Raw genomic sequence first — 13,782 nt, forward strand, 5'->3', positions numbered from 1 at the left:
GGATTTGAATGGGAATGGAAGTTTGTGAAATTAAACACTTGTGTAGGAATTGAGAAATGACTAAGTATCAGGAAACTTATGCTATGGGTCTTGAATGATTAGGATGTGAATTGGAATAACATTGGGTAGACGGCGAATTGTTAAGTGTTGAGGTAGTAGAGTATGAATTGGGCTTGGACTTGGCTGAGTTTGATATTGATCGGCATGTGCATGTAGTTCTGATGAATGGGATTCATTGGATGCTCAGTATTTAAGACCATGACATTATGCTTAAGGAGGAATAAGAGCAAAGTTGCTGAAGAGTGTGTGAAAAAGGTGGCTGCATAGAAAGGAAGTCATAGGGAGTGCAACCGAATTTGATTCTCATACCCGAGGTAATTGTAAAATAGCAGTTGAATTTCTGACTCCCTTGCATATCATTAATATGTAATATTCGTTCGTGATGCATGACAAGTGTTGATAATTGTATAGTCCAAGTCGACGATTAGTCGAGGACCATTAGTTGTTGAGACGGAGCAATATTTAGTTAATCTAGATGAGTAGCTAGACTCTTAAAGGTTAAGAATAAGAGAGACACAGTAGAAGCGAGTTGGATCATATCTAAGGGATCGGAAGTGTTGAGAACTATACGGAGTTATTGTTTGAAACCCAGTGACAGTGAACTACAAGAAAAGAGAATAGAGCTAATTCAACCTTTACTTGCTCATTGTTTGAGGTGCGAGTGAAGAGAGACCAAATCCTTATACGAGAAATTTTTTTCAAGACAATTTTCAAAGGAACAACAACAACAATCACCAAGGGAGGAAGTATGGAAAACAACCTCAGAATAAATTGACTTATAGGTGATGTAAAAGCTATCATTCGGGAACTCCGTGTTGAGCTGGATTGGGACTTTGCTATAGTGATGGATGAACAAAACACATGTCTTGGAACTGTCCTGAGAAGGTCAACCGGTATACTGCTAAGGGCCAACAATAAGGTCGTGTGTTTACTACGATTACGAGTGATACCGTTAAATCCGACAGTTTGGGAATAGGTAAGTGAAAGGTCGGTAATAACGTGTTAAAAGTATGATTAAGTTGGTATTTGGTTTTGGCTATCATAGCTAGACATCTAGTGAATGCCAGCCATGCTAAGTTGTGGTTTAGTACTTGAGGAAATAAGTGATAGAACTAATACTAAACGAGAAATCAGAGTGGCATAGCGAAAGCTTACTAAAGTGTTAGCATAGTATGGTAATAATAAGGAAAAGTGGGGTATGATTAGAAATGCTTTATCCTTTAAGTACTTAAAGGGTTAGTGAGCTTATGCAGATAATGATTCTAGATAATTGGAATTTATTGCGGCTGTGAGCCTTGATGGTTCTGAAATGGATGAGGAGATTATCGTTGATGCATAATCGGATTTAGATATTGAGTGAGTGCAAGTTGTCATATTTGAAAGATGAGTACTATGATGTTTGGTCATGGTGACCTTGGATTTAGATTGAGATTTATAATGATTGGTTTTGAAAGATGAATGTAAAAACCATTAAATTGAAATGCTGATGTGGTACTGAGATCGGTTTGAGGGAACTCGTGTCGGGTGGTAAGTTCCAATTTTTAAGGAGGTGTTGTTGAAGTTCTCCCAAGAATTTGAAAGAGCGTTGGTTATGGTTTTGAAAATAATTTTTGATTTGGGTAACTCTGACAAAAGAGATGTGTCTCAAATGCTTTTATAGATTATTAATGGGAAGCAAATTCTTATGATTTTGTTAGCTTGTTATTTCAAACTCATTTGATTTCTAAAAATGAAAGGAGTTTTGATTAATGAGTCAAAGGCTTTAAAACAGCAAGTCATATAGAAATTCGAGGGTTTAGGAATAAGAAAGTAAGTTTGGAGGTTATGCTTGGAGTTGAGCTGTGATTAGAGGAATTGGCTTGACAGAGAGAGAGGATAGTGATGGAGTATGATTAAGGTGTGGTGATGATCTTTGATTGATTAGTGAGGTGGGATGATGACTATGATTAACGGTGATGGTAATATTATTAATGACATAATTTGAGATTTAATAGGGTGTGAGTTGGTGAGATGATAAAAGTAAGGAACGAGGCTGCTGGTCGGCGTTGAACGAATGACCGAGACCCTCAGAGATAGAGAAATCAGAGTGCAGCAATGGAAGCGCGTAGAGTAAAAAGACCTTGGACCTACTATGTGTTGGATATAAAGGCGGACTACGCTCACGTACTCGTAGTGATGGATGAAATTTTCGAGGGCGAAAATTTCTGTTAGGGGGTTAGAATGTAAAACCTGGTCTAATCGTAATTAATTACATAATAAATTAAATAGGAGCGAATATGGTTAGAAGATTTGGGAATTGGAATTTGATAATTTAAATATGATATTTGGATTCAGTGAATTTTTCTGAGTCGGAAAACATAGTTTTCTGCATGAAAATGCGCACTGGAATTTTGACCAGCAGTACCAGCTGAGATCTGTTTGGTACTGTAGCTGAGAAAATTAATTATAAGTGAATAAACCTAAGAAATTAGGAGTTATTATTAGGATGGGTAGAAATATTTAAAATGCGATTTAAAGCTCTAATCTTGAAGGTTTTAGCCCAAAATTGGGCCAACGGACAAAAATAAGTGAACCGGGCCTCAGTGAGCCCAAGACCCAACATATATAAATATTAGTTATGAGTATTTCAGCTCATTTACCCTAATGAATGGGGCTTGGGGCGCTGAAATAGAGGAAGAAGGAAGAAGAGAGAAAACATAACTCTCTTTGATCTTCAAATCACCATAACTTGAGCTACGGAGCTCCGATTGACGAGTCGTTTGTGACCACGCATCGCTCTTTTCATCCTCTACAATTTTATCTAAGTTCTCTTTGAATTCGAATTTGTTTTGGGTTTTGAAGAAACCTTGTGATCTTGGTTATTTAGGAGTGCTCTAGTATATACCATGGGTGATATTCATCACAAACTTTAGTGGGTTAAGGTAAGAAGTGCTCAAACCCTTATGATTTATCAATTTCATGAACCCTAGGTTAATGTATATATATATGTAAAATTGATTATGTTAGTGTATTTAGTGATCTTGGTGCACCATTGGGAGATTGGTGTTGCTTGAGGAGCTTTGGTGAGGCTTGGAGCTAAGATTGGTGGAGACTTCCATAGAAGAGGCTCAATTGGTTTGGCTACAAGAGGTACGATTTAAGTTTCATTTAAGTACCGTGTGGTGTGATGAGAATTCCTAGGCTAGATGCCTCTAAGATTAAGTTTGGATTGTGTAAATGGTTGGTGCTAATATACATAGTTGATATGTATTGTGAATTAATGATTGAGTTAAGGATTGTGTAGCCTTGTATGTTTAGTGTGTTGAGAATTTGATAAATTGGATAATAAATATTGATTTGTGAAATATACATTTGAATTGTGAATTTGGGTCGGAGGCCGTGAATTTTGGGCCGAAGGCCGAAAAGAGGTAAGTAAGGTAAGTTGACGAGTATGTTGTGTAATGACATGAGTGATTGGATGGATTCTAGACATTGAATGTGTAAATGATTGGTTTGGTTATTGAATAATATCGTTTGAGGAATTTAAGAGTGGAATTTGATGGTTTCGAGTGAAATGGTGTAGATGAGGTAGGTTTGATTTTGGTTGAGTGTAATTATATGGATGTGATTGGGTTGTGGTTATTTGGATGAGTGGAAATGAATTTGGTTTGGGAACATTGGAAAAATTGATGATTTCTATGTTTGGACAAAAACTTATTTGTGACCAACTTCGGCGGGCCGTATCTCAGTCCACGGAGTTTGGAATTCTTCAAAATTAGATTTTAATGAAAGTTTATTCAACGACCTTTCCAACGGTTCAGAAATAATTTAAAAAGGAGTTTTGTAGAAGAAGTTATGTGTTTTGGAAGTTTGGGGTTTGAATAAAGTGAATTCTGCAGCTTTTTAACTTAGTAAAATGTTTGGCAGAATGCTCACCCACGCGTAGGCGTGGCCGACGCACACGCGTGGTTTTTGAAAATGTACCATCCACACGTGCACATGGCCCACGTGTACGCGTCGATGCGCTGCACCAATTGCCCAGCCAAATTTTTGAGAGTTGTGTCTGAGTTGTGCTGGTTTTGTGCCTGGGACACAAAACACACCCACGCGTACGCGTGATTGACGCATAGGCGTCACTTGGCTTTTCTCCCTTCTATGCGTGCGCATGGGGGACACGTACGCATCGCTGTATCTTGCTGCCTTCCACGTGTGTGCGTGGGCGACGCGAACGCGTGACCCTGTTTTCATTCCAAAGTTGATTTTTGAGATTTTAAGGCCAAATTCCAGACTCCTAAGTCTTCAATCTCACCCTTTATGTCCTCAATACTTATAGTATGCCTAGTAATGAAAAGAAGCTAGGGCATGTGGTAACTTGTGGGTGAATAAAATTGAGAATCAATGATGAATGATGATTAATGGTGATTGTATGAGTTGTTGAGGATGATGGTGAGAGTACTGTATATGTTATGAGCCGGATGGCTGTGACAAGCATTGAAATATGGCTGAGTATGTACATTTATATGATTAATGATTAAATGATTATGATTGATTGAGGAAGCTTGAATATGTGGCAAGTATGCCGGAGATGCATATATGATTAATGAATGTGGTAAATGAATAATGATGGAAAGTGTTGAATGTGACGTGTGACCCCGGGTAGTAGGCAGTGGCGTTGTCCACTTGCACCGGGTATGAGATGGAGAAGGAGGATTATGATAAATGAGTTTAATTATGGAGTTTTGAATAAATGTGTATCTGTGATACCTGGGTAATAGCAAGGGTCGTGGTTCGTCTTGCTTGCTCCAGGTCATTGTCTGAGAATTGATAATAATGAAGGGTGACTATGAGTAAATGTGTATTTGTGATACTTGGGTAGTAGTAAAGGTGGTGGTTTATCCCGCTTGCTCCAGGTTAATGTTTGAGATTTGATAATAATGAGGATTGATAATATGAATTGAGATTGAATGAATATATGTTTGAGATACCTGGGCAATAGCAAAGGTTGTGGTTCGTCCCGCTTGCTCCAGGTCAACGCTTGAGATACCTGAGTAGTAGCAATGGTTATGGTTCGTCCCACTTGCTCCAGGTCAGAGACTGTGACGCCTGGGAAGTAGCGGTAGTAGTGGTGATTCCACTCGCTCTAGGTTGAGCTTTTAAACACCCGCTTAGGTAGTAGCCGCAGTAGTGGTTATTCCACTGGCTCTGGGTTGAGCGGGTAGTAGCAAGGAGATTGTAGCTAAAACCTACTTGCTCTGCAATGGGTGTTTCTGTCCATGGTTAGCTACCAGGACGTGTCGGGTTGGCTATATAACCGACAGATGATATCATCAACCATAGGGCAGGCATACATTTGTATATGTTTGAATTGTTTGGGTTTGCCTATTTGTTTTGGATTGCTTCCTTATATATGTTATGCTATCTGATTATGTGCTACTTGTTCTACTTGTACCTTAATTGTGTATTACTTACCTGTATTGCTTGTGTTTGTACCACTGAAATGTCCCTCATGCTGGTGTCGGTGGATGCTGAGGGCTATTCTTGATGAGATGAATTGATGATGTGGTTAAGCAATGAGGATGATTATTGAATGAGATAATTTGAGCTCCTTGGGTAGACGCAGTGAAGTGATTTTCACTAGCTCCAGGTGAGGATATGATGTATTCATATAGAATTGTCGAGACAAAATAACTGGTGAGGGTTTGGTTTATGATTCTGATTCTGATTTGTTAGAGAGTTAGCAAGTTGGGAAGCATTTGAGAGATAAATTAGATTTAGCCTTCTCTTATGATAGTTGCCTATTTATGGATTAGCGAGAACATAGGGTGAATGCTTGGTGGAAAGAAGTATAGGATGCTTAGTGAGTTTTTATTGCAGTGCATTGTATTTATTTGGCACTTTTACCGTACTGTGAACCCATGGGCCCGGGGTTCTCATTCCGTATATATCTCTTATTTTTCAGATACAGGATCAAGTGCTCAAAAGTGAGCTGCGGTTCATCTGAGAGACGACAAAGATTTTTATATTCTCTACTTTATATTTTTCTTAGAATCTCTCCACTTTTATTTTGAAGAACTTATGTTATGTATTGAACTCTTTTGAACTTGCCTATAGGGGCTTTCATGTTCTATTTGGGAGAGATTAGGAGATCCTGTTGTCAATTACTTTCATACTGTACCCTAGCCGGCCTAAACTTCGCGGGTCGTGACTAGTGGCTATTTACTTATTTTATATATATATCTATCTGTTATCTATCTCTTAATATCCTTTATGCCTTTGTCCGTATATCGCTTTCAGCTTTGTGGTTTATCTTTTTGTTGTCGAAACGTGAGTGATATGTTTTCGCGATTTTATTTTTACTCTTTTCAGGCTTCTCGATTAATACTCCTTTCAATTACACTTATATTTTATATATTACAAATCCACCTGAGAATCGTACCACCATAATATCATTGACTTATGACTCCAGTATAAGGATTTGAATATTAGAGCGTTACACTCTGTGGCCAGAATTACCATAGAATTGGTAGTTTACTCCCCGTGCCTGGGCAGCAACCGAAATTTGCTGAGTTGTATATTTTTGACACTGAGAATGAGCTGGCAAATAGAGAGGGAATTTTTTGGTATGGTTTGAGTATGGTTGATGAAATCCCAATTCTTGTATTTTCATATTTGTTTTCCATTAGTTTTTATATGTTTTTACTTGACAATTGTTTTTATATGTAGCTTTAGCAGTCGTACGGGTTCTTTGGATTCAACATTAATTGAAGATTTATTAAAGATGCTTGATGAGAAAATTGTCGTTGCAAAATCTTTTCGAATGGCGAAAGAGTTCTATCAGCAACATCTTACTGAGGCTTTTTCCATTCGTTTGTTTAGACATCGAGCAGCAGACCCTCGAGTGTATAATAAGCCCATAGTTTCTGAAATTGCTGGTCTTATTAATGGGGATTTTGATGGATCAGATACTACAAGTGATATTATTATTCAATGGAGGAATGGAAACTTAAAACGCATTCATGAGACACATACGTTGTACTGGCCATTGCAATATCCTTTGCTATTTCCGTATGGTGAAGATGGATACCAGGAAGATATACCATACCGTTGTGTTAGAAGTAGAGAAAATATACCAAAAAGAAAAAGAGTTTCTCTATGGGGATTTATTTGTTTTCGAATCCAAGAACGAGAAAATGAGTTTGGGACGATACTCAAGTCTAGAAGGTTATTTCAACAATTTATTGTTGATTCGTTTAGTATGGTTGAATCATAGTGTCTTATGTTAATTTGATTTAACCAGAAGAATATAAGATCTCATATCTCTCAAGGGGTTGAAGAAGCCATGGAACGAGGAGATGTTGATGCGTGTTCCATTGGAACCAGGATTGTGTTACCGTCTTCTTTTACTAGGGGCAGAAGATATATGTTTAATAATTTTTAGGATGCTATGTCTATTTGCAAATAATATGGTTATCCTGATTTATTTATTACTATAACTTGCAACCCGAGTTCGCTGGAGTTTCAAAGATACACTGAACGGTCTCATATTGCTATATATGATCGGCCTGATCTTGCATGTAGGTTGTTTGAGTTAAAAATTCAATCTTTGATGACTGATTTGAAGGATGGAATCTTCTTTGGACCTTTGAATGCCGGTAAGTTTTATGTGGTTATTTCTGCTTATTTAATAATGAGTTATATATGCAAAATTAAATTTTTCTTTTGTTTAGGGATGTATACAATTGAATTTCAAAAAAGGGGTTTGCCATATGCATATATTTTGGTTTGGCTTCAAAATGTGGGTAGGTTACGAACAACTAAAATCATGGATGAGGTTATATCAGTTGAGTTACCGGATCTAATTAGATTTCCAAAGTTGTACAGTGGTGTTACCAAATATATGATTCATGGTCCTTGTGGTAAATTAAGACCTTCTTCTCCTTGCATGAGAAATGGTGACTGTTCTAAATTCTATCCTAAAAATTTGTTGATGCAATAGGTTTTGATAAAGATGGTTATCCAATATATAGAAGGCGAAATATAGGAATTACTTATAAAATAAATGGTGTGGATGTGGATAATCAATTTGTTGTTCCTTATAATCCTATGCTCCTTATGAAATATCGAGCTCATATCAATTTGGAGTTTTGTAACATGTCAAATGTCATCAAGTATTTGTTTAAATACATAAACAATGGGCCAGACCGTGTCACTGCGTCAATTAGAAATGTACAAACTCAGGAACATGGTGGTCAAGATGTTGATGAGATTAAGCAATTCTATGATTGTCGCTATCTAGCGCCTTGTGAATCTGCTTGGAGACTATTTGCATTTGATATTCATCATAAGTGGCCATCTGTTTAGCGGTTGATATTCCATTTGCCTAGAAAGCAGAATCTATTATTCACTGATCATGATAAGATTCCTGAAATTGTTGAGAAGAACAAGTATAAGGATACAATGTTTACTGCGTGGATGCGAGCAAATCTTAAGTTCCCGCATGGTAATCAGTTATTATATTCTGAATTTCCAAATCATTTTGTTTACTTGCGTGATTCTCAAGAATGGGTTCCAAGGCAGAGAGGGTTCTCAATCGGAAGGCTAACTTTTATCCATGTTGGTTCGGGTCAGATATTTTATCTGCGTTTGCTACTCAATGTTCAAAGGGGTTGTAAAAGTTTTGAAAGCATCCGCACTGTTGATGGTGTTGCATATGATTCTTTCAAGGTTGCGTGCAATGCTCTTGGTTTATTGAGTGATGATCAGGAGTTCATTAATGCTATTAAAGAAACTGCAGAATTATCATCTGATTTTCAGTTGCGTCAGTTGTTTGTTACACTGTTAGCATCTAATTCAATGAACAAACCAGAGTTGGTTTGGAGAGACACTTGGAGATTGTTAGCTGATGATATTTTATATTATAGAAGACGGGAGTTGTAATTGCAAGGTATTTTTCAAAGTCTTGTTCTATTTATTATTATTCAGTAAGTTTATTTGTAGATGGTTATATCATGATAAGTTTACCTTTTATTTGTAATTCATGTGCCTTTTTTTTCTCACTTACTTTGTAGAGCTCGTGATGACAGAAGAGGAACTTAAAATTCTTTGTTTGATTGAAGTTGAAAAATTGTTGCAAATGAATGGCAGAAGCTTGAAAGATTATTCCCAAATGCCTTTTCCTAATCAAGATTTGGTTTCCCATTTTTCAAATTCTATGATTATGAATGAGATGAATTATGATGTAGATCAACTTCGGGAAGAACATGATGTAAATCTGGACAAATTGACAGATGAGCAAAAACTGATCTATGAGAGAATAATTGATATAGTTGCCAATAAAAGACCTGGATTCTTTTTTGTGTATGGATTTGGTGGAACTGGAAAAACATTTCTGTGGAGATTGTTGTCTTTCTATCTTCGATCAGAACGGAGAATTGTTTTAAATGTTGCTTCTAGTGGTATTGCATCTTTATTGCTCCCTAATGGGAGGACTGCACACTCATTGTTTTGCATCCCCATTGAGCTGAATGAGGAATCTGTTTGTAGTATTAAGAAAGAAAGTCAGCGAGCAGAACTCATCCATCGTGCTTCTCTAATAATATGGGATGAGGCACCCATGACGAACAAGTTGGTGTTTGAAGAGCTTGATAGAACTTTCCGTGACCTAATGAGTTCAAATGTTGCTTCGGCTTGTGATATTCCGTTTGGTGGGAAAGTTATTGTTCTTGGTGGTGATTTTAGACAAGTGTTGCCATTTAATCCGAAAGAAACTCGTGCTGAAATAGTTATGGCTTCAATTAATTCGTCAATTCTTTGGAAGCATTGTAAGGTAATGTGGTTGACAAAAAATCTTAGGTTGGGAAAGAACTTTGTTTTGTCAAATTTGGATGAAATAAAGGAATTCTCAGACTGGATTTTAAAGATTGGTGAAGGTTCTTGTGGGAATCAAAAGGAGGATGAAATAATTGTTGATATTTCAAGTGATTTACTTATTCCTCTAACTGACAATCCTATTCAGGATATTGTTTCAGCTATATATTCAAATATTCATGATAACTATGGTAATGTTTCTTATTTTCAAGAACGTGGTATACTTGCTCCTACTGTTGATATTGTGCAACAGATAAATGACTTTGTTGTTGACAGTTTTCCTGGGACTGAGAAGGTTTATTTGAGTTCTGACTCTATTTGTCGCAGTGATTGTCAAGATAGGATTGACACTGATTGGTTGACAACTGAGTTTTTGAACCAAATTACATGTTCTGGGATACCAAAACATGCTCTTAAATTGAAGAAAGGTTTTCCCATTATTTTGTTACGAAACATAGATCAAGCAAATGGATTGTGTAATGAAACTCGACTCATTGTTCAAGATCTTGGAGAAAACATTATTGGGGCTGAAATTGTGTCTGGAAGTAACATTGGTGATAAAGTTTTTATTCCTCGTATGAATTTAATACCCAGTGATCCTGGAATCCCGTTTAAATTTCAGCGTAGACAGTTTCCAGTTAGTCTTTGTTTTGCAATGACTATTAATAAGAGTCAAGGGCAAACATTAGCTTTGGTCGGTATATATCTTCGAAAAGCGGTTTTTTCTCATGGTCAGTTGTATGTTGCAATATCCAGAGTGACGACAAGGTCAGGATTGAAGATATTATTATCTAATGAAGATGATGAAATGTTTAACCTCACATCAAATGTTGTTTACAAAGAAGTTTTTCAAAAAATATAATTTGGTAAGTAGTTTCTTCTCTATGCTATATGAATTATTTGTTAAAAAAGTTGAGGTTTGTTTTTAGAAGTATTCTTTTTCTGTTTATTTTTTATTCTATTTGGGGTCTATATTTTATTTTTTGTTCAAAATTTTGTTAAATTCATAGAGGAGCAAAAGATGTAGGAAAATTATACAATTCTTCTGTAAAACCTGGTTAATTAACGACTAATTAACCCATAAATAAGAATTTATTCTAGAAAGCCAAAAATGTGATTTTTATGGCTAAATATGATAGAGGAGATTGAGACGAGAATTTTGATACCAATTTTATAGAAATCGGACCAAGATTGGACCGAACAGGCCAAACCGGGCCAACCGGACCCAAAGTGGGCCCTTGGCCCAACTAAACTAAACCTAATACACTCATTTCAGCACTCTATCTCCTTACTACACTCAAGAAACACGCTGAAATGGAGGCCATGGAGGGAAGAACACTCTCTCAAGTTCTTTCTCTCATTTGATCTTCAAACCACCATAACTTTTGATCTAGCCACGCGTTCACCGCGAAGAGCTCTACAAAACCCATACAATCAATCTTGAGGTAAGTGATAAACCACTATTTTATAGTTTATCTTGTGCTCAATTGAATGGTTTTTATCAACTCTTTACCCACTTATTCATATGATTTGCTTGTTTTATATTTTCCTTCCTGATTATGTGCTATGATTGAAAATATGCTTCTTTGGCTTTTATTTCCTTTTATTTAATCCTCTCTTACTACCATTAGATGCCTTGATATGTGTGTTAAGTGATTTTAGGAATTACAGGGCAGGAATGGCTTAGAAGATGGAAAGGAAGCATGCAAAAGTGGAAGGAATACAAGAAGTTGAAGGAACTGCAAAGCTATCAGCCTGACCCTCTCGCACTAAAACGATCATAACTTGAGTTACAGAGGTCCAAATGATGCAGTTCTACTTGCGTTGGAAAGCTAACGTCCGGGGCTTCGATTTGATATATAATTCGCCATAGTGGCCATACAGATACGCAATGCGAACGCGCACTCCACGCGGACGCGTTGCATCTGCGAATCTCATTCCGCGCGGACGCGTGGATGACGCCTCCGCGTCACTTTGCCGCGACCTGTACGGACCAGATTTCATAATCAGTGATTTCTGGGCTGTTTCTGACCCAATTTTCGGCCCGGAGAACACATATTAGAAGCTATAAAGTGGGGGAATGCATCCATTCATAAGGAAGCTTTTCATAATTCACTTTTCATAGGTTTTTGATGTAGTTTTTAGAGAGAGAGGCTCTCTCGTCTCTCTTAGGATTTAGAAATTAGAATTTTTAGAAATTAGGATTTATTTCAACTCTTCATCAGGTTCAATATTTCTTTTACTTTATATTTCTCTTCTACTTTGAGATACTTTAATGCTTTTATTTGTATTTGATTTATGCTGCCCAATTGGCTTATGAACTTTTCCATGTTAGATTTTACTGCTTTGAATGAATGTTACTTGAGGTATTCCAGATATTTATGATTTCAATTTAGCTTTCCACATTATTGGCTTTAATTGATTAACTGGAAGCTCTTGAGTTACCAACTATTCATGATTGATTGTTATGCCGGCTAATTAACTGGAATTCCACTAACTCTAGTCTTTTCTTAGGAATTGGCTAGGACTTGGGAAATCTAACCAATTAGTTCACTTGACTTTCCCTTGCTTACGCAAAGGTTAACTAAGTGGGATTAACTTCCATTCTCATAGGAGTAACTAGGATAGGACTTCCGAATTTTTAGATCTTGCCAAGAGTTTATTTTATAGTTAATTATTTATTTTATTTGTCATTTAATTTACTTGTTCCTCACTTTCAAAACCCCAATTTACAAAACCCATACCCAATAATAAGAACGTACCTCCCTGCAATTCCTTAAGAAGACGACCCGTGGTTTGAATACTCGGTTATCAATTTCAAAAGGGTTTGTTACTTGTGACAACCAAAACGTTTGTAAGAAAGGTTGATTGCTTGGTTTAGTAACTATACTTACAACGAGAGTTTACTATAACTTCTAAACCATCAATCTTCAGTTCTTCAAAATGGCGCCGTTGTCGGGGAATTGCAAACGTGTGCCTTATTATTGGTTATTGTAAATATTTTTCAAAAAAAAAATTTATATCTTTTTCAAAATCTTATCTTATCCTTTTTCAAAAATCATATCTTTTTCAAAATCCTATCATATCTTTTTCAAAATCTTATCTTTTTCAAAATATTTTCTTTTTATTAGTTTTTGTTTTTATTTTCTTCTACTACTATGAACTCTCACCCATTTGGCTATGAGTCTAATTACAACTATGTTGCAGGAAGAGGAGATTATAATGGGAACAGGCATTAAGGTTGGAACAATCAAAGATGGGAGGAGCCACAAGGATTTAATCAACCCTCATGGCAACAACCACCTCCAATTGACTATCAACAACCGTTCTGCGATGCATATCAAGGCAATGGCTATGGTGAGCACTCTTTTGATTATCAACAACCACCACCATACGCCTATGAATCCCCTCCTCAACATAGCTTTGGACCACCATACTCACGAGCCCCTTACCACCAAACACCCTCATACGATCCTAACCCGTACCCACCATACCAACCACCTTATGAGCCAAATGAACCATACACAGAACCACCCCCTCAATATACACCATCTCCTTATCATTATCAAGATGAACCACCTTCCTACCATGAACCCTCCTATCCACCCCAAACCTCCATGGAGAAAGCATTCACCGATCTAAACTCTACTATACAAGCTCTCGCCGCCCGAATCGGACCACCAAATACCTTCAACAATTAACCCTCAAGCTCTAGTGCACTTTCTTTTCAATCACATAATGATCCACCCATCCCATCACCACCATCCATGGAAGAGCACCCACATCCATCAATCTAAGAGCAAGATGATCCCAATGATGCTATTGATATGGAACAAGAGAGAGGATCATCTCCGCGAATCCATACTTCATAAGGAG

The 13,782-nt window shown here is 37.0% G+C and overlaps 1 protein-coding gene across 1 annotated transcript; it reads left to right on the forward strand.

The window, feature by feature from the left end:
• Window positions 1-9,115: 9,115 nt before the first annotated feature.
• On the forward strand, window positions 9,116-10,768 carry LOC130966881 (uncharacterized). The gene has a single exon (XM_057891704.1). The coding sequence runs from the start codon at window positions 9,116-9,118 to the stop codon at window positions 10,766-10,768; it is 1,653 nt and encodes a 550-aa protein (XP_057747687.1).
• Window positions 10,769-13,782: the final 3,014 nt, after the last annotated feature.

Source organism: Arachis stenosperma, chromosome 3 (genome assembly GCF_014773155.1).
Source record: "Arachis stenosperma cultivar V10309 chromosome 3, arast.V10309.gnm1.PFL2, whole genome shotgun sequence".
NCBI classification, from domain to species: domain Eukaryota; kingdom Viridiplantae; phylum Streptophyta; class Magnoliopsida; order Fabales; family Fabaceae; genus Arachis; species Arachis stenosperma.